General features: G+C 41.7%; 1 protein-coding gene across 2 annotated transcripts in view; it reads right to left on the reverse strand.

The window, feature by feature from the left end:
• Positions 1-22567, reverse strand: part of scube3 (signal peptide, CUB domain, EGF-like 3) — a 63193-nt gene that overhangs the window by 9777 nt on the left and 30849 nt on the right. The window contains exons 5-10 of one of the 2 annotated variants that reach the window (XM_026369006.1): positions 17001-17147; positions 15676-15792; positions 11141-11188; positions 6732-6848; positions 5180-5302; positions 1021-1137 (exon numbers count right to left, since the gene is read on the reverse strand). In XM_026369006.1, the coding sequence (XP_026224791.1) occupies positions 1021-1137; positions 5180-5302; positions 6732-6848; positions 11141-11188; positions 15676-15792; positions 17001-17147 (669 nt within the window). The remainder of the gene's footprint in view (positions 1-1020; positions 1138-5179; positions 5303-6731; positions 6849-11140; positions 11189-15675; positions 15793-17000; positions 17148-22567) is intronic. The other variant, XM_026369007.1, reaches the window with a different exon arrangement.

A 22567-nucleotide genomic window follows, 5' to 3' on the forward strand; every position in this document is an offset into this window, starting at 1 on the left:
GGGCCTCTTGCTGCCTGCCAGGCAGATCTGACGCGCCCCCGCACACCTCATCCTGACACCAAAGACTGTTTCTGTTATCTGTTCCACACCAGAGTGCAGTAGGTACCTGCTAATGTTTGATGGACATGGTCATACTCCACTTTGAAGGACTATAACTGTGGCTTTTCATGTAGTCCATTAACTACAGCACAAATCGTCTACACTTCGCATTGCTGCCAAGTGTAGCGTAAGTTCTTAGATTGATTTCCTGCCTTCCAGGCAGCCACCTGTTTTCAGTTCATTCAGCTAAGTCCGTTTCAAAATCAGACTGCAGAGTTTTAAACATGTCTAAATATAGGTAATCCATCAGAATGAGCTTTTAGTTACATTTAGTTTTTATGCAGCTGCATGTCAGGACGTGTCCTTGTATCAACCTCACACTTGCTTTAATTAAATCAGTCGCTGTTGTGAAGGTACAGTCTCAGATGCTGGAATTAAAATAACACAAAGTTTTAAGTGAACTGGTGGAGTTCATTTTCCCACATTATGTTAACAAGAGCCTGTACTGATATCATCCGGCTCACAGTTACAACGCTGATGTTCAGCATGGGGCTAATGTATCTACTGTACCAAACGTCATGGTGATACACAGAGCCGTGGAGGAGACACTAAACACGAATGCCAGCCTCATTGTGGTGCTTGATGAAAGGAAATTTGGATATACTGCATCCTCTAGGGACTCTGAAAAGCAGGAAACCAAACATGAAGTCTAAAGCATGCTTTGAAATTAATCTGCATTTAAATTATATGGAATGATTTACTTCACCAGTTAAAAGTCCCTGTCATTTATGTAAAGGTCCTTTATGTAAGTTGTCAGCAGACATTTAAATTACCATTAATAATCCATTTCTAGCGTAGCTGTGGTTTTCCTGTCAAACTTAAGAGCAACTAATGGAGGATTAGCAAAGAGGTGTGGGAGGGAGCGCGATGGACAGAAGTTCTACATCGAGAGACACGAGGGGAATCGACATGCAGACTCACCTCCGCAGTGTGCCAGGCCATAGAGGACATAGCCTTTATGACAAAGGCACTGGAAACTGCCGGCAGAGTTGACACAAGAGTGGTCACAGGCACGGTCAAAAGAGCACTCGTCAATGTCTGCGTAGACAAAAAGAAACATGGTTAGAAACTTCTCAAACAGTTTGATAAATCACCAAAAAGAAAAAAGATTTTAGATTTTTGAAAACAGGACTCTCCTCTCCCTCCTATCATAGCATCGTTCCCGGTTTCCTATTTTCTATTGTATCCATTGCGATGGGTCAAATCACATGTCACAACAACAACAACAAAAGGTGCCTTTCGAAAAGCAGACGTCTTCTGTTTGCTGTTTGCTATAGCGCTTGACCTCCTGCAGTCACGCAGTTTTCCATTTCGATGCACTGAAATGGAATTTTCTAAGTATTTCTGAAATGCAGTAAAGGCTGCAGCGGGAGTCAAAAGAAAGTCTGTTCTTCACTTTATAATAGGAGCTGAAGGGTTTATTTCTCCCCACAGACGACCTGCCAATCACTTTCCCTTTTCTCTCCTCCTAACCGTACCATAGTTGTCCCAGGATCATTTCAAAACCCAATAATGTGACTTCTCACTCTTTTGTTTGGAGATATGGATGCCACATGTTGGCTAATCAGTACAATCAGTAAAAACCAGTGCTTGCTGTAGTATTTAGACAAAAATGTCACAGTGCAAATGCAAATTAGAAGATACACGTTTTCAAAGTCTCTGCTGCTTCTGACCACTTCAGTCTTGTCATTGTAGATCTGCATGGCGTCAGGTCCTCCCTGCTTGTCGGTAGCCTCTCTGTCTAAGCTCTCTTACACGTACATCCTGATAAGTCTTTAAAATGTCAAGGGCTCAAAGACGGTACGGATTGATACATGAAGCTACAGGAGATGGATGACATTTGGTTTTATTACGATCAAGGTTTCCTTTGATGTCAGCAATAACCTGTGTCAAGCCCAGGCAGCACATGCTGGGAGAAAAATGGGGATGTACTACAACTTTGCTGGATGTCTAATTGTTTAATTTAAGAATGGTTCCCAAAGATTTCTCAGGAGTATCATGCTTTCATCCACAACATCTGATCCTCCTCTGGGTTATGAGGCAGCGCCAGCCACCATCAAACAGATGATGCAGGTATTTCACAGCAATTACAGGAGTTAGTTCAGTTAAATAATGGGTTACCTCAAAGACAGTCTAAATGTCTGCACAAATCTTGCAAACGTCCATAATACTGAATCAGAGATCCACATAGTCACAATGGGCATAATCCCTCATGGATAGTGCAGCTGAACTCTGTGCAGACTGGTAATGACAGTCATTGAGGTTAGTACTTGGCAGGCGTGTTGTGAGAGCACCAAAAAGATGAAAAAGTGCTGAGATTAAAAGCAGTAAGCAAATTCAATTTACAAAAGAGCACTCGAGCTCTGAAGGAGATCCACAGATTCCCAAAGTTCAAAAGTGTGAAAAACCTCTAAATGTTTAATAGATGCAGACATGACTCAACTACACCTCATCTGTTGTAGACAAATAGATTTCCAAAAATTGGGTTTGATTGGGTTAATTTAGGTTGGACAGCTCGCAAACAAAAATGATATCTCAGAACCGGGTGTATTGATTTAATGCCGAGATCATCAAAAGTGACCACGAAGAATACGAAGCCGAAATCCTACTAGAACAACTAGAACAGTCCTCGCTGTTGGTCCCCACTTGTGGCCCCAGGAGCTTCAGAACAGTGTGGTAGATGAGAGCAGCATGGGCTGGCACATACTGCAGCACCAAGCATTGCAAAAGTGTTCATTTTGGGCACATTAAATATAAACTATGCTCAGCACACTTTTTCTCTCTTTAAGCAGAATTTTTAAGCGAGAGATTTAACACCCTCTGGGAATTAGGCGTGGCAGCTGAGTTTACCACTCAACAAATGCTGCAATAAATGACACCAGAAGTCAATCTGCAACTTATCATTATATCGTTTTTTTTGTGTTGTGCCATGTTGCGCAGTAGATGTGTGCAGACATATGGGACCCTTACAGCCTTTATTTATCAGGCAGTTAAGGTGAAGTATGCGGTGGGTGGGCAAGGCTGCATCTTGAGGTGTTGTACGCGCAAGGGGACCGTGGAAAGATTATGTGAGAACAGTTATATTGCTGCCTTGCAATGACTGAAAGAGCAAGATGGAAAATACAAATCAGTATTTCCACCTCTCGCAGTTCATCACTTGCTCAAAATAGGATTTTAGGGAGGCAAATGAGGTTGACTGACACGAAAAAAAGGTCACTGCTGTTTATACAAAACAGATAAGAGCTCTATCATACTGCAGAGAACACAAGGTCTGATGAACATCTCCCTGAGTGCCCTCATGTGGATTAGGTGAGTGAGAAGGAGATGAGAAAGCAACTTTAGAGGGTGTTGAGGGCAGAGGAATGCTGACAGGAGCTCAGCAGACATGCCCCATCCTGACTCAGAGGCCATGGTCCACTGACAGCAGGGAAACACCATGACTGTTTAAACCAAGATAAACCCAGAGTTCAGTTTACACATCTCAACACCTCGTGGAGACAGCAAATGTCTATTTAAGTGTCACTGATGTCACAGAGCACCGTGACACAACACCAAGCACCAGCATCTACAGACAAAACTACAGTACAATTACTGTGAATTTACTGCAGGAGCATTGGATCTTTGCTCATAGGTGAGACGAGGTTAAGATATTTTATTTCATTAGAATAAAATCCTCTCTAAATGTCCACAGATCGCACACACGAAGAGCACCACGTGCAAACAGATGTCTTCTGCAGCTCTGTAGGAACTTGTCAGCACTTAGAAAATAAGCCCTCTGATGGTCACAGAGATGCGATCGGGGTTATGTTGAGTTTGTGCTCAGAGGCTTTCATGTGTTAAAGAGAAATTCATGCTTATAAACTTCTTTTAAAATATGGACACTTCAGCCAGAGGAGGTTTCACAGAACCCCCAAATTGCAAAAAGTTAGGACGCTGTGTGAAATCCGCATGAAAACACAATGCAATCATTTGCAAATCTCATAAACTCACATTTATTTCACAATAGAACAAAGAAACCTTGAAAAAAAATTACTCCTTCTATCACAGGTTTGCAAGTAACACCAGGGTCAACCACTGAGAAACCTTTATCGAGATTCGTTTACTGAATTTTGTCTAGCTCTCATCCCACAGGTACGAAAAATGGAAGGAATGAGAAGAGAGGATAAAGAGTAGACAGGTGACTCAGTAGTGTGTGAGCCTGGCGACGCCTCACTCAACAGAAGGTGAACTTTATCACCGCTTCGCTCTCCAGACAAAACATGCGGCACCAAACAAGGACGATACTGTTCCAAAGTTGCCCCTGTGCACCCAAACAGCACATGGGTAAGTTGGTAAAGGCATGGTGCCACGGAAAACAAGCACTGATTTACATTCCTACACGCACAGACCACATTTTCTCAGTTATCGAATGTTATTTTGGCAAAATAAACTTTGCATTGTTTGGCTCCAAATAATGAGAGAAAGGCATCCCAACAAAATAGATATGGAGTGACAAGAAAGTGGCTGCAATACCACATTCACTGACCACATGTGATGTTTATGTACTGTGTACAGAGTGATGTTATTCAGTGCAGCAATTCTAAACCCATTGCATGGCACTGATGTGTAGCAGGCTGGATATTGATTGACCACATCAATAAAGAAAAGAGAATAAAAAAAATAGCATGTCATCTGTTTTTCCACTCGGAGAGACGCTGAGCTCGGCTCCACAGTTCTAGCCTGCCTGTCTTCTTTCACCAGATGTTTCTTTAGTGGCTGGATTCATCTGAGAACCAGAGGTTGTAGAGCTGGAGCTCTAATTCCCCACACCTGTGTTCGGCCATGGTGAACTCTTTATTTGTTCTGCAGCTAGTCCTCCGGCTCCTGCTGAGCGATGGCTGCCACCAAATCTAACTGACAAACAAGCCAGAGAGGCCTGGTTTGGTTTCTCTGCAGCCTTGAGGGAGACCGTGTTTTTGGTTAACCATTCCATTTCCATTCAAATCTATTTAAGGTCTGCTTTTAAGAGGCTCAGAATGTGTTCAGGACACGATGTGGGGGAGTGAATTAGTGGCAAAAAGGGGTCAAATAGCCTACCTACCTTGACAAGTTCTCTCATTGGTCAGCAGTTTGTAGCCTTTCTTGCAGCTGCACTCAAAGCTGCCCACTGTGTTTCGACACACATGATCACACCCTCCGTTGTTTAGGCGGCACTCGTCAATGTCTGGGAACAGAGAGACATCGTGAATAGTGAACACATCAAATCACACATCACACACACACACAAAAAAAACGGACAAAATGAAATTCAAACAGACAAAACATATTTTTCGGCCACTTGGCACAGTTCCTTTAAGCTTTGTTACTGAACACAGCAGACCGCTTCACTAAACAGTAAAGTTAAAGGCAGCGAGGCACAACATGAGCTGAAACAGAGAGTGAGCTCCCTCACAGACAAGTAGCTGTGTGATCTGTTGTTAAAACAAAAACACTTATTAAAGCAGCTTTAACAAAACTTTATAAAACCTGAACAGTGGGTTAAAGCAGGGAGAGCTAGACTGTTAAGGCTGTACTGGTATGGCAGTCTTGCAGACACTGGAAATGAGCTGCCGGGATTTCCTTAGTGGCCCTCAGGACTAAAATCAGTATGCATGTGGCTGTAATGGGCTGCATGAGCTGGGCTCTCACACAATAAAACCTCATGGCAGCGAGGCCTCTAAATCTTCATTGTCCTTCTCCTTCCGATGACTCTGGTTTGCATTTCTGTAGCCAATACCCAATCAATATATCATCCCTACATTTAATGGTGCTCTGCCGTGATAAGCGGCTGTGATTCATTCTGGATCATCATCACAAATGAGGCGTCTGTCTCTTGAGGGAGTCTTCATCATCTGGTTGAAATAAATGCATTACAAAGGAAATAAAATAATCCCTTCCTTGCTCCATGTCCGCTCTGAAGAAGTGTCTGGCCTGCAGCGAGTCCCTGCACATTGTGCCGGTGCTGCCAGACTTTGTTTTCCTCTTGTTTCCCCTCTAAACCAAACTAATATAAGCCAACGTACTGCTGTCATAGTTGTTAGTGTAACATCATGTGCTGTAGAAAAGCAGCAGGATCCCTATCCTTCCTTTTCTCAAAACAGATTGTCCTCATTCGCTCCAAAATCATCGCCTTCTTGGCTGTCGGTGCCATTTGTGTTGCCTCTGTTCCCCTAATAGAATTCTTGGTAAATTTTGGAATTGACTGTAATGGACATAATGTAAAAAAGCTGCTACGGTATGCACGTTGACATGATGACAATGCAGCGGAAAAACTGTCAAGAAAACCAGTGGCATGACAAAATATTGCTCAAACTGTGCTGCTGAAAGGCAGAAAGTAGTCTGGAATTGACGGTACATACACTGTAAGAGCACATGTGGATGCAAAACAACAATAGTGCAGTTTATAAAGAGAAAATCGACCTAGCAGGTTGGAAAAAGGGCTAATGGGGAGAGTGGGAACAGCGTAAATGACTATATATATAATCATTCTTGCGAGCTCCAGGTGGAGAGAGAATCTCCAGCGTTCCTGGCAACGTGACAAGAGGGAGATTAATTTGGTGACAGCTGGACAGGTGCAGGTTGAATGCTGTCTGGATCCGAAGGTGACGCTTTACCTTTGCAGGTCTTGCGGTCTGGCTGCAGAGTGAAGCCAACAGGACAGCTGCAGCGGACTCCTGTCACTGAATCATGACATGTGCTATCACAGCCGCCATTGTTCACTGCACAGGTCTCTGCAGGGACACAAGCACTCACAGTCAGACAAAGCCCTAGAAAAATACATAGGAGATGCTTTCTTGACCTACTTCTTTCTAGCCATCCAAACAGAATACATTAATGCTGGTGTAACAGTCAAAATTAGAAGCCACATTGTTATATACATAATTCATTTTGCGTGTCAAACAAGGGAGAAAAATGAGAAATACGTCGAGCTAGGTGTTCAGTGAAAAAGAGGAAATAAAGACGAGAGAAGCGAGTGATAAGTGCAGCACCTGAACAGTGAGGGAACTGAGGAGATGTCTGTGAATAATGAAAGGAGACAGGCTTTAGGAAAGAATTATAACACAGCCAAAATAGAGGGTTTTACATGTCTTCTCTATGCGTGTGTGTGTGTGTGTGTGTGCGCGCGCATGTTTGCTTCTTTTTGGTCAAGGTGAATTACAACCTCCATTTAGGACATCTGTCTACAGGTTTGACTTCCAGACAGATGCAGACAAAACCGCCACGTTTGCCTGGTTTTGACAAAACCTTCTAGACATTTTAGGGATAAAAAAGCAATTTCAGCCCCCGTGTTGGCTAGTCGGATTTGAAAAAAAAAAAAAAAAAAAAGAGAGTAGTCAGTCAAGACAGGATAGCTGAGGTCTCTTCTCTAGACAGTGACAAATTTCACAGAGACTTTCATTATAAGCAGCAGTACAGGAGAAAATTGTCCCCACATAATGCGGAGACCAGCGTGTGCCTTAACAGTTTGGCAGCAGCTTTACAGAAAGCCACATACACACTCTTCAAAATAAAATTAAAAAAAGTGCGACCTGGAACAATCACTTGCCGTACGGTACCTGGCCACCACACTTCTATCTAATGGGCTGTAGGCTGCTAACGCTGGCAAAGACGCAGCTAACACACTGATACTAAAGAGGGAATGCAGCTGCACTAGGTTTTTTTTTTAAATTTTATTTAGAGACTGAGGATCCCTTTGGGGAAACACCTAATCCTCTTCACTTAAATCTAAATCTGCTCTGCCTGCAGCAGCCATAATGAAACTTTCTAAAGCTCCTTCTCTCGAAGAATAATAATAATAATAAAAACTCAATTATTATGTATCACAGTAAAATGGGTGCTCACAGTAATGTCGTTTAATGTTTTATAGCTGTTTCATACACAACACCTTAAAACTGTTCAGGTGATGTTGTTGCTAAAGGCTGAACATGATGCATAAATACACCGGGATGACGTTCAAGTAAATATTAATGCAGAGTTTTAATGTTTTTGTCCTTTTTTAACCAAAGCTATAAACGTGATCCCCTTTTATATTCTCCTGGATATGTTCAACAGTCTTTTTTTTTTTTTTTTTCTCTAAACGTCTGGCTGCTGCTACTCTTTGTTGACACATACATATCTTCTCATGGTCTGTGAGGCAGATTCCCTGAACAACTTAAATCGTTTTAAGAATATTTGCTTTAAAAGGTCAGGCTCTATTTAGACAGTCAAATACTTTCAGTCTAACATGACAACGTTTGAAAAGACAGAATGCAACTTTAAATAAATAACGTAAACTATAGCAATACTAAAAGTAGATCTCCACTTTGCAGTAAGTGCATCCTTGTTAGATTAGTGGATTCGGGATACAGAGACAGCTGGCAGATGAGACGATCAGACGGTGTTAGGGCATGCCTCCAAAATGCTTAGTCAGGCAGCCTCCTCACCAAACAGTAATGATCATGTGTAAAGAGAGCAAATAAATATTTCTGACATTATGGTTTTGCAAAGACAGGGAAGAGACACACGCTCTGGTATGTGTGTGCGGGTTTGTGTGTTCTGGTTGCACACCAGCCACATATACAGTGCACCAGGTTGGGACTTACAATTACAGTAACAGCGGGCAGACTTTTGTAAATACTCTCCAATGTGATGTGTAGGGTGTTTGGTCTCATTTTGAGCCTCCGCAGTATACGTTTCATACAGAGAGCTTCAGACAGTGTACATAAGATTTAAACAGAAGCCACAGGATTTCTAGCTGCAGCACTTCTTGACTTACATCAGAACTGTTGACAAGCCGCCACAGGCAACTTGTCATCAGCCATTTATGACGACTGCAAACAAAGTGCGTCAATGGGTAATTGGACAGAATTCGCAAAAAGACACAAAGCAGAGGTTCCCTGAGTGCCGATCACTGGGAGTGGTGAAGTGAAAATTGTGCTTTCTCTTGACCAAACAGCAAACATGCAGCCAAAGTAAAGTTACTCAGAAGGTGCAGGGGTTATCAGACAAAAACAAAATGATAATAGTAAAATAAAACCCGACTAAAACTGGGACGTGAATGCTCTCTCAATAACATAAAGCCACACAATAAGAAAATAAAACCGCAAAGAACAGTCTGCTCGTGCTCTCGCAGGAGAGCAGTCTTCAACGCTGGTTTCCGTAAGGGTACGTTAAAACAGGAAATCGGGAGACAAACCTGATATAGCAGGATGCAAAACATGTCTCTTGTTCCTAATGTTTCTATTTCTGAGAGGAAAAAAAAAGGAAAGAAAAGAAAGTAGGACACAAAATCCTGAACTAGGTCAGGCTGTTATACTGTAGCATGTGGAGAACTCACTGTTCATGTACTTACAGTAGTAACAACTTGTAACTTAAAACACTATTGTTTCACTTCTTACCTTGAACGAGCTACTCCTCCGAGAACAAGCCTCCTCCCTCAGTTTCTTACATGGTATAATTAAATCGTAAATCTCTTTGATGTATCAAGGTTTGATACATCCTCCCAGATTTATGAGTTTATTTTTCCTGGCATCTTTGCCGTAGTTATTAAAAGACAGCTCACCCTGAAAATTGGGCTGGTTTGCATTAGCGATATCATCAACATGAAAACTTTCAATATGTTTCTCCTCCACGCGCGCGCTCCGTTGTTCATTTTTACTGCAAATGTGGTGAAACAAATGAGTTTGGGCCACAGAATAGAAGAAAAATGACTCGAATTTACTTGCCGCAATTGATTATTTCCACCGTTTTAGGACATGCGTATGAAAGAACATGTTATGAGGGATTCTTTATCTTTTGTGCGAAGTCATGCTGAATTATAGACACATTATTGGCTCCCTCGCCCAAGCTAATAGGCTGTGATAATAGAGTTTAGGAACACCCTGTCTGAGCGTTTGAAGCGGCGCAAGCTTTATTTTGCTCATTTCAGTCATCTCAAAACATAAATAAAATCTAAGCCTTTGGTCTGCCTCTTGAGAGAGATTACAGTGAAACTGATGGCTTTACGGGTTTCTGACAAAGGCTGCTGCACTGTACTGTGTACTTTTGTGCTTATTCATCCTTATTCAGTAGATCAATCAAACTGCAGTGGAGGAAGAAGCAGTCAACTCCTTTACTTAGGTAATTAATTAAGATTTCATTGCAAATCAAAGTCTTGCTTTCTAATGAATACAGAATTGTAAATTAAAGATTAAAAGCACTGTGTGTGAGTGTAATACAACTATACATATGTTCAGTTAGTTTCCCACCTGGGGTTCAGGCCACTCCATGAATAATGGGGTAAGGTAAATAAATAAATCACCAATTTTTACGTAATGTATCTTTATACACTTTAACTACTTTTTGCTCCTGTTTGCTTTCGTCATGAAATAATCAGTGAATCATTTACAGGGGGACCGCTCATTTCTATCTGGCTATGAGCTTAATTTAAGGAGTACATTCATATACAGTATATGAATGATATAAAAACTCCCTTCTGCCTTCCCTAAATTAAAATAAATCCCTGCTTCTAGCTCAAAAGCTCCTCCAGAACACATCATCGGGAGAAGCTGTTGACATCTGGTAAGCTCATACTACAGAGGTTACGGCTTTGGTCAACCAGAACTCCTTCAGATGGCATCATCTGAAGTTTAAGGAAGTTAAAGTGGCCCTTAAAATGAAATCCTTTTTAGAAGAAATACCTCTCTGAGCAGCTAACAACTTCACAACTAGACACTGCTTTGTTTTAAGGGGTTACAAGTGGAAAAGGTTGTAACCACTGGTTAAAGTTTTAATAATGTATCATATAAGGGTTTACAACATGATATCGTGTGTGAAGCTGGTCAGAAGCTCCCTGTTAACAGCTCCGTTCAGAAAAAGGTGTAGTTTGACACAGACAGGCGGGTTGTTGTTGAGAGTGCATTCACGTAAGGAAGAGGAAGGTCTGGGGAGCGATGATGCCCCTGTGGGGAGCGGAAGGGCCTGATCAATGTCTGCTAGGTTAGCTTCCTCTACTCCCCACACCCACAGACCCCCAGAGAGAGGAGTCATAGGAAAACATATTTACCATTAGGGAACAGCTGTGGGGCTGCCTGGGACGGGACACTCCTCTCCCCTGCATGCACACGCACACCCACACACACGCACACATTGTAAAAACACCACTTTAGTTCTTCGTACACTTGAACCGTGCAGCATTTTTGTGCTGTGCAAATCATGAGCATGTGACTAGAACTGTTCTCATATGGTATAATGAATACCCTTCTTATTCCTGGCTATGATATCTTCTGTGAATTATGGACTTCCAGTTATTCGCTTCACATTTCTGAGAGTTGAGAATAGGGTTTTAAAACATTGGCCTGATTGTTTTGAATGCATTTGCCCATATATGCCATGTATGGGATTATGTGGGAACACTATAATGTATAAAATGAATCTAGCTTCATACAGTATTAGTCATGATTTATATGACATAAAACAGACATGATTTATGTGTTGTTGACACCTTTCAGCATCAGTTATTTTAAGCTGAATATTTAGATTTTTGGTATGGTTTATTTTTCAAATGTATGGAGTCCGTTATTAAATATTATACATTTAGTTTTCTTGTGATTTAAGGATTATTTATTATCATCAAACCGTTTATATATTTGTCTCTTTCTCCACTATACGCCAAAGTCCTTGCACATGCTCCCCTCTACTAAATAGAGTCTCATCGTATCACCGACAAATAATATATATATTTTATTGTTTTACAAATCTTACCTTTTACAAATATCCTTTATGTACAAAAGCAGTGGACCCAGCACTGAAACCTTGAGGAATCCCACATATCATACTCTAAAGCTGTGAATCCATGTGATTCACTGAGTTATGAATGCTGAGTAGCAGTTCAGTTTTAGTTCAGTGAAACAAATAACCAGAAGACGAGTCCATAATTCACCAAAGATATCTAGGGGCTGGGAATAATGTGCACAGAATGGATGAGAAGCGATCATCTTACCTGAATTAAACAAATAATTAAAATCTATTTATGCACGCAGGAGGTTATAATGAAATAAGGCAATGACATTATTATGTTGTTGTCTCTCACTGATAACAACAAAGCAAACTGCAGTGATTTTCCAAATCCTAGCTAATGACGACAGGTCCTCATCTGAAATTAAAAGGGTGACATTTCAAGGCAAAAGTGTTACCTCTCAGCATGCAGTCATGCAAACGAAAACAACACACGGCACAAAGTGCTTTTTTTTTTTATTTCTGGTCTGTTTGGGAGATTAGGATTTTGCTAGTTAGTATGAACATTAAGGCCTTGACAGACAGAGCAAGTGGTGGTTAGTGCTGCAAGCTGAAAGACATGGACAGCAAGATTCCTATCTGCACTTTACGGTGTCTTTTATGGTCAGATCATTTCAGAATTAATGTTGTTAGGTTGTCAAGTCTCCAAACACTCAGTGGCTTAGCCATAAAATTTATGTGCTGTCACTAAACCTATTTCAAAAAGCATTACTGTCTTCTTGTTTTTACCTACTGTATAATTTATGTCAAATTATAACTTTTAATTTACTGACCTTAAACTCAAGAAATCCTACAAGCGAAATTGGCCCAGCGAATCCGTTTTCCGCAGTCCACTTTATGCATATGTGGCTTTACATTTCTATTCAACTACAGGCACATATTTTAGTATGCAGACAATGCACACTCACCCATTATACAGCTCGGGTGATAAATTGGTCCTTTAAGTAATATTGACAAAATGTAAATTTGAATTACGAAGTTGTAAGTAAGTGTTTACCTGTGCACAATTTGCTTCAAGAAACATTATTTTAAACTAAAAATCTCCTTCAACTTGGGGCTAGAGCTCGTTTTAGTTGCTACATGAAGGAGCAACTGTGCTCCGTTCTGACAGTAACAGGGACGGTAACACCACAAAGCATGCACATTTCACATCGAGTGCCATGGTTGGACCAACCTGTCCCAAACCCAACATGCAGCATCCAGAAACAATAAGTCGCAGCAGTCAGAGAACAGAGCACTGTAAGATGCATCTTGACACATCAGCGTGAATGCACAGACCACCCGAAAAGAGAGCAGTGTGTTTATGTTACGTGTTTACATGCATGTGATGCATGCATGCTGGATATGTACTGCATGTTTTTGTGATTGTTTGTAAAGCTTTCAGTTTGCATTATAAAGTGCATCTTGTGTGCGAGTGCGCACGTGTGTGTGTGTGTGTCTTGCATAGTATGGCAAACTCTTCAGATGACTGAACACCTGAGCATGTCTGCATCTGCCTGCTATTTGTGAATGTTTATGATTTGCTGCGCTAACGGCGTGAATGCTTCCACATGATGGCTGCTCCCTTCTGATATCTGAACATACACAGACATTTTATGCAAAAATAAACATGGTTTTGTTTCAGTCAAAAGCCTGACTTTAAAGTATGAGTGAGCGATTGAACAGATATCTTTAAAAAATGTGCGTGTGTTTGCATGTATGAGAGAGAACGGTCCACGGGTGCAATCCATTCAAGCCTTCCTGACACTAAAGTTCCCACCCCCTTATACAGAGTATCAACAGAGGTGAGATAGGAAGGATAAAGAACCAACATTTCCAAAAGCATGTGGTGTATTATTAGAAGATGCATGACCAAGCCTGGGTGAGGAGAGACGCCAGAAAATAAATGAAATAGCAGCAGAATGCATATGAAACACCCGACAAGATGGATTGGACAGCGAAGCTGCAGCATACTGAAAGAGCCCACCGCACTAACGAGGCAGCCACCAACAAAGCAAATGCTGTTATGTAATTGTGCACCATGATCCCTTTGGTTAAGGTATACAGGGACTCCATGAATCACAAATGTTCTCAAATCAATACTGAGGCTAAAGAGGGGGTATATTTTCATTTCATGTGGTTGCTAGGGTTACCATCAACACTTCGTACATCATTCACTATTTCTGAACGCAGCAGCTGAGGGGCAATTATGCATGTGCCATGCAGGCAGTGCGTACAAATCCAAATCCAGCAAGCCACTTTTATCTCATTTGTGATATTTAAGATTATTTGAAACTTAATTTGGGATTAGAATACAGTTTAACATTTAAGTCTTGAAATACATAAAAATTAAAATAAGGAGAAAGGCATATCTATAATAAAAAAAATTTTCAGAGGGATAATGGTATTGTACTAAAACCTGGCCTTGTAAACACAAGTTTTAGCCTAAATGACTCTGAGTTAGTCTTAGTCTAGAGTAATCGTGCCTTTCTGAAAGTCCTCCAACCTTCTTGTCACTCATTCTGCTGTCAGTGGTTCATTTGGCAGATAGTTTGTTTTATGGAGATTTTATTAACTCAGAGTGTCTGGGACACGAAGCACCCACATCTTGACCGCAGAGCAGCCCTCCCCCCAACTCTGTAAGCCCAGACTCTGTGGGGGAAATCAGAGATTTTAACTGTCTAACTGCTTCCTAATCTGGCACATCGAATGTACATTTGCTCTGCCTGGGGAATAAGAAAGACTAAGACATATAATTTGGTTGTGGTCAACTTTGTGGCATCCATCTGGCCTAGCAGGGTTCAACAGTAATGACAGGTTGGCTGACCAGACCTTGACATGGGTCTGGCTCCCATCAGGGTTGCAGTAATAAAGGGGATCCAGATACACTGAGCTACAACCCAAACCAAACTCTCCCTCTAACAGCCACCGAAACCCAACAACCACCTCACCAGGCACTTCTAGCGTTAATTCTTTTACTATGTTTGTCTTCCTGACATTAAAAACCCTTTGTCAACATTTAACAATCAATAAAGCTTCTGCTGAAAAAATGCTGGTTAAATTGCTTTAAATGGAATCATACCATTAAACTATTAATGATAAACTGGTTAAATTTGCAAATAAAATAAAGTTCTGTCTGCAGTAATGGTCAGCCTCAAATTTACACTTGACCAAATTCAGTGCTAATGTTCTGTGATCGTTGAATGAAATGTGCAATTCTGCATTGCTAAATGCGATCTGCACAGATTTATCAAGACCTGTGCTTTGACTCTTCTGCTCCTGTAGGTCCCATCTGATGGAAAAGTGCCCTTCACAACGGTTCAATAAGCCTGAGTAGCTGAAAGATTTTTACTCGACTTAAGTCAACTGAGACAAACACTGATAAATGCCAGTAGAAGGTGAGGTCAGGTGTGTGAGTTAATTCCCAATGGGAAGCAGTGGAGGAATTGACCCAAGGACTAATAGAGGGTGTGGTTTGACTGCATGGCTGAGAACCAGAGAGGAATAGACAGAGCTGTTGCAGTGCTCGAGAGAAGCCAAAGCAGATGCGGGGACTGAGGGGTTACTGGAGCAGCAGCCGAGGGGAAAGCACATTGGTTGGTAGCCTTTTGTCCTTGTATGTCACAGATCAAGAGAAAAGGCTCAGGCGGACAGTTACTTTAACAAGGCCTGTGATTCAACTTATCATTATAAAACTAATTTCAAATTTAATGAAATCTGCTGTAAGAAACTGGCGCTGAAATTATCATCGGTCGATCCACATTTTCTCGTTCAAAAACCATTATTTCTTGCCTTTGGTAGTTGTATTCAGGTGAGATGACTCACCTACACAAGTCTTTCCGTCGCTGTGTAGGACGAACTTCATGTGGCACGAACACTTGGGGCCATGGTCAGTCTCCTCGCAGATGTGCTGGCAGCCCCCATTACCATAGTTGCACGTCACTATCGAAGGATACATGGTTAACAAACTGTACATGCAGGACAATAAACTCTCAAGCTGCATTTGATGATACATATGCTGTACAGTACATAGAGCCTTCTACAGTATGATGGTGAGTTCCTCAAATAGCTGAACTAACAAAACATTTTTGCTCCTTATTAAAAGTTGTGTACAACTGGGCTTAGATTAAGGTCAAAATCTGTGTAGCATAATGTGAAGAAGGGCATCATTTACATATTCACGACCTCAAGTGGTGAATCTATGTTAATTAACTTAATCACTGTCATGGTTTATTCATTTATTACTCCTTAGACCCAATCTTATCCTTCCGACTCAAGAATTACATTGGAGTGGCACAGGAAATGAGAGGTCACATTTTAAATTCTCCAAGATCCAGTGAGGTTGCCTTGAGCAACAGGCTGAACTAACTTCCTCGCTGAGAGCATCAGCCCACAAACTATGACAGTTTTCATTTTAATGCATTTCATTAAATCTGGACAAAAGCAATTCATGACATTTCTTATATGCACAGCATGTCAGTAACACATAAATGATGTGAGGAGGAGTGCAGCTGTGTGTGTGCGTATGTGTGTGCGCGCAACTCTTTAAGTGCAAATACATTTATGTGCTGGCGGGTGAAGGGAGCATTAACTCTGGTACTTTTAACACACCTGTGATGACAGACTGAAAAAGAGCACGCACAAGCTGAGCTTTCCACCGCCATTCTGTCTGCACCTTACCATCCCAGCGCCTTTTGCCCTTTTCCTGGGCTGTCAGAGAAAAACTATAAAATAACACTTCTCCAATCCTTATCCAAACACAGACAAATCCCCCATCAGCCCTGGCCCCAGCTCTGACAGGATGATCTCCGTTGCACAGCAACAGGAAGTGTGCGTTGTCCATCAGCGCAGTCCCCTTCGAGTAACCTCCCTACTTGCCCTGGTTGTATAAATGATCACTCCTATGTTTTTCTTTACGAGGACTGTTCAGAAGATTAGTCACGGCTTGGTAATGTAACTTAAATGTCAGTAGCCAACTTCAAATCTGTCGGAAGGCATTTGTGGAATGAGTGCAATTATCCATCATCGGCGGGTTCCTAACCCCGGTCACCTTTTCACAAGGAGCCTATAAATCCTCCTTCGTGCGTGTGTATGTTTGTGAGTGTGTCTTTCACATAAGCAAACTATATTTAATATTTGATATGACTTACATTTGCAGTCCTTCATGTTACGGGTGAGCTGGAATCCAGGTCGGCACTCACAGGAGATGCCACCCTTCTGTGTTTCCCTACAGATGTGTGCACAGCCATGATTCTTGTCCATGCACGTGGGTCCTTCCTTTGCGCCTTCTGATTGCACTGTGAAGGAAAACAGCAAGGGGAGAGGGGGTTTATGTCTTAAGTGGCACACAGATTACATGTGTTTTTTTAATTCCTAGGTCATTCAGTAAATTTAGAGTTTGGTTTTAAATTAGTCACAGTTCACACAATCACATTAAATGCTTGCCATACGTTTTGACCCTCAGTTACATGTATGCCTGCTGCTGGTGAGTGACAGGCCCAGAACCCCCTTTACAAAGATTCAAGCACAAGTTAAAGCATGTTCGCTCATTTCAGTCTATTAAAAAGAGGCTGCCTAGAGAAAGGATAAAACTCCCAGCAGGCGCTGATCCCATAGACCTGTAATTTTAATTGAGGTAATCCCCCATAAAGCAAAGAAAAGAGGAATGAACACACACACACACACACACACAGAATCCTACAGAGGCTGAGTTCAAAAGGGATTGCACTAAAATAAAGGTGTCAGAATGTGATTAAAAACATATTATTCAAAGCTTTACTAAATAGGCCTACAAAGATGCATAATGTCTGTGTGATGTTAAAATGCTTGACGATGGGGTACAATGGACTCCCGGCATGCAGTTCCATGGCTTGAGACCATGCACATGCAGTATGTGCTTCCTCTGCTTTGCTCTGTACTGTAATAATACTGCTGTCTTTGCAGGAGGAGGCTGATAATTGACTTATTCTTTGTGAAACCCTGCCACCACTACAGATGCACTGACAAGCCCCAACTCTCTGGCTCATTAAAAACCAAACAGATCTCTTTTCCTTCTCTTCTGGCGAACAGAGAGGCAGCGAGCAAGAAGACATCTCCATTAATGTCTCATTAAATCTGCTGTCACACTGAAGGGTGTTTGGAGGTCTAACTTTCTTAATTAGCCCACGTTTTTGCTATAAATGTAAGTATTTGCATATGTGTGTGGAAGTGTCAACACCTAGTAAAGCTCATATAACCTTGCACACTCTTCCACTTAAGTCCAAATGTAGTGCGTCAATCTTGACAACCGTGTACTGTCATAGTTTCTATGCACTTGCCTCGAGGACTATTACGACTAGAGGTAAGCAATCTGAGTTTTACAGAAAGCAGAGGATACAATTTCCAACTAACTATTCCCACTGGACAACAGATTATTTGCTAAGGTTGTATTATGCATCCCAAAAGTCATTACACTCTCTTTTTTTATGCAGCCCTTCTACCCAAATGTTACAGACCCATCCATCAATAATATGTCAGACTGAGGCTAGAACCTGGACCTTCATCTCTCTGAGGACCAATAAAAGCCAAAGTGTTGACACAATGGCCCTATTCTCCAGGCTAGGCCCAGCTATCATCTACTGTGTGCAGCTGCCAAAACCCACCAGTTTTTATTATCAGTAAATGATGGGAAACAGTAAGAAGAACGTGCTTTTACAGGTAGGTGGATGGGAACTTCTACATCATGTGTGCCATTATCAACTAAAACAATATGCCACCACAGACAACATAACTTTATATGTATTAAACTAAAAACACATAAAAACTATAAAAGATCATTTCACAGGCAAAGAACTGGACAGAAAATAAAAGTCTTTTCAAATAGCTACAGAGGGGAAAACCAGCTCAGATATGGCTTTTCTCACAGTGCAACAGTGCAAAACTACTGCATTTGCAGTGAAAAGGGGAATTAACTTTGTGCCCAACACTAGGACATGATGTTGCAGTTGAAGCCAGTAAATCCTTTGTTTTATGTGGAAATAATCGTATGATTCCTAATGTAACAGCTCAAGACTTTGGCAAATGATATGCCTCCTTGTTGAGACTTTCATGAGAAGATCAATGTCAATTCTACATGTGCACACTACATATAAATCTATATCAAGCAGTGAGTTAGCTTAGCTTAGAATAGGGCTGGCCAAAAATAAACAGCCAAATACTTATGAACACAGCGAACACAGTCTGTTTGACTCAACTAATACACCCTCAATATGTAGTATACTCAGTCCAATAAGTTCTCGTTGTGCAACTTCCAGTGTTTACTTTTCCTTTTCTTACCTAGAAATAACAGTATGGAGAAATAACAGCATTAACTGTGGAGTTAAAGAGACCATGGTAAGCAGTTTTTGATCTCTTGAAGAAAAATCGATTTGAGAGCCTGTCATTGAGTCAGTCGAAGTTCAACTTAATATGTGAGCTCAGCCTCGGTGCCTGCAGGACCTGACATTAAGTGCAGGTCACATCACACGGTTGAAAACGAGCAGGTCAGGATGACGGGGGAAGAAATTGAAGGTACATAAGGATTTACTGATGGGCAACTAAGTCTGCAAGGATAGCCCCTGTGGCGAGATTGATAGGAGCCCAAATCACTGGTGTGCAATTTAAACTCTACACCCTGTAAGCTACAAATGAAGAGGGTTGTTTCTTCAGCTCTCTTAGACCCAGACCAGCTTTTACTAGTTTTAAAGAATCTACAGAGAACACACCATATGCCGACACAGTAAAATAAATATATCTTACAAAAAAGGATTCTGCTGGACCGCATGCTATGCACAGTAGCTGGAGGCTCTGTAAAGTTTGCCTTCTGATCTGCCGGCGAAAAAAAAAAAACAAAAAACTGTAGTTGTTTTAGCATGACATGAGGAACTGTGCAGAAAGAAGAAAAGTTAACGTGGGTGCTCCAGCTAAGATGCCAACTTCTGTGATCCTCGAACAAAAGGCCACAAGTTCTCTACACAGCAGCCCAGGCTCTTTAAAACCTGAAAACCATGTAGTGGAGAGACTGAAACAATGGGCCTGAAGTAGTGGAGGGCATGCCAAGGGTTTATAGTCTGCTCTGAGTGCTTGGGGCAGTGAAAAGGGGGCTCATGGTCCGTGCTGGCTGCTGTCATATGTCTAAGAGGTGAGATGGTCCCCTCTTTGCTTGACACTGGCTGGAGAACAATAATCAGGCTGCAAGTGTTGGTTGGGTACAAACAGAAAAGAAGGGGCCTAAGCATGGAGCCACCACACTATTAAAGCAACATTCCTTCCTCTTAGATAATGGGCCCTTAAAAGTTTTAATAGGAGGATAAAAATGTCGGCGCATGGAAAGGATAATGGGATAGGCGCTGAACTGGATTGGGCTGGGCTGAGCTGGGATGCAGATGGTCAGACAGAGTAATGGGGAAGCCAGCCGGTCAAAGAAGTAGCTCTTCCCCACTGACTCCATCATAGAGAGCAGGGGAGAATCCATCCAAGTGCTACTGTTTGGTCTGCGAGCACCAATTTCCTTCAGCTCCCAAAGGCCTTGTTGAGACTGTTCATTTCACTCCCCTTTATAGATGGGAGCCATTGAAAGCATAAACAACCAGAGAATGGAAAAAGACAGCATTCTGGATGAATGCATGTCGCTGCCAAAGTGCTTAATGCCAAATACTTTTAATAGTATATTGTGCTCCTGGGATTGAAAAGTAACATATACAGTTACCAAGTCTAAACTTAAATACAGCTTAAGTGAAATAATGTGCTGAGTGCTTCTGGTAAGGAGTAGTAGTAGTAGAAGTAGTCGGGCAACAGATAATCGATAGTGATCTATTACATGGTGTGTATTGACAATGGTGCACACATTTCTATATTGCGAGGACCATCTGTGTGCATGGATATAAGGTTATTTGAATTAACATACAGGAATATTTGCATAATGTATGCATGTTGCAAGTGCATTTATCTGCCCGTCTGTGTCACAGACAGTTGTGCAGCACCTGCTGGGGATATTGGCACTCTCCCCTACACTCCCTCTCATTCTATCAAGGTCACCTCACTGTGCATTCCCAAAGGAGCCAAGCATCCTCCCAACAGAACAGACAGCACAGCATCAGAGCATATCCAGGCTGCTGGCTTTCTTTAATACGGAGATACAAAAGATATGAGCTACAGTACGTTATTACAGGCCTGTATTCTTTCCAAAATCAGAGGGAGACACAGCTGAAGAAGGCATCTGTCTCTGCAGAGTGCAGTCTGGTGCTCTGGTTAAAGTCATGACAGCCAAGTGTTAGTGGAAAAACCCCACTGGCACTCTGGCAATCTGCAGCAGCATGCTGGGCTGACCAGCTTAGAGATGGCCTTCAACAAACCCATGAGCAAAGGGGATGCCTGGCTCAAATGAAGTACAGAGAATTTAGTGGCAAGGCAGCCAACATTTTGTGAAGCCCAAGCCATGATGTATATTTGTTCAAGGATGGGGGAGTATGGGGGGGTCCTGTGAAAGTCTAGAAAAGGAGGGAGGATGAGGGAAGACAATCTAGGAAAGCGCGAGTAGAGGACAGATAAGGCAGGTTGACCAGAAGAAGATATAAGAGAAAATGTCCATTATGTCTTCAACTCTGCTGCTGGACTGAGAGATGAGACTTGGTAGCAATGGGAGCACAAGGCGTTCCCTTCACTTCACATCCCTATAATAGTAAAAGAGCCTGGTTATACAGTTGGGCTGCAGAGCAATGGAGCAGTGACTTCTGCACTTGTAAAAACAGTTATGGGACCAAGGCACATCCAGGCACGCAGGCCTGCTGAGAACCAACAAGTGGAACATGCATGAGCCATGTGGACGGAGGCACAGTGGGACAAACACATGGAACAATACATGAACATACATAAAAACCAATATAATTCCCCATATACTGCAGTTATACATTATTCCTAGCAATACTAAACACTAAAGTGAAGTAATGCTCTTTAGCAGTGCATTACTCCATGAAATGAAAATGTACAACAGTGTGCTAAAAGGATGTCACACTGTAAGAAAGCTGGCTATTTCATCCATAAGAGAACAAAACAACAATAAAACAGGGTTCAATGACCCTGTGCCTGATTTCATACAGAAGGAATGTCATTGCTGAAGAGCAAAGCTATCTCAGGATATGATGTGGCCTTTTATTAAAGCTTTGATTGTAAAATGTCTTACAATGTTGTAATTCTGCTCGGCACGAGACACACATATCCTGAATTTGCTATGCCACAGTCTGCGAGTAAACGTCATAACAGAATGTGCCTCCAGCACGGATAAATTGAAAATTATTGAGTTGTGTGCACGGGTGTGTGTGTAAGTGTGTTTGTGTGATTATGTCCATTAAGTCTACTGTGTTCATATTTGAATTTGATTAAGAGAGAGTGAGAGAGACAGAAGAGGTTCGCTTTACAAGGGCTACCAACCTGTTGGGGAAGCTAATGAAAGCTCAGGAAGAGGTTTTCACTGACAAGGTAAACATTTCCTGACACGACAAGACCTACTGTAAAGTAAAAGAGCTAGATCTCTGTTTATATCCTCAGCAAAGTGAGTGAAAAAACTGAACAAATGTTGTTGAAAAAAAATTAATGATATAGCATATTTAGCATAATAGACTTCCTTCTTAGACAAACTTCTCTTAGTGTTAATTTATGTTTATTGGTTTGTGATTGTGCACCTCGGAGACACGAGTGCAGG

The sequence above is a fragment of the Anabas testudineus genome, chromosome 7, assembly GCF_900324465.2.
Source record: "Anabas testudineus chromosome 7, fAnaTes1.2, whole genome shotgun sequence".
In the NCBI taxonomy this organism is placed as follows: domain Eukaryota; kingdom Metazoa; phylum Chordata; class Actinopteri; order Anabantiformes; family Anabantidae; genus Anabas; species Anabas testudineus.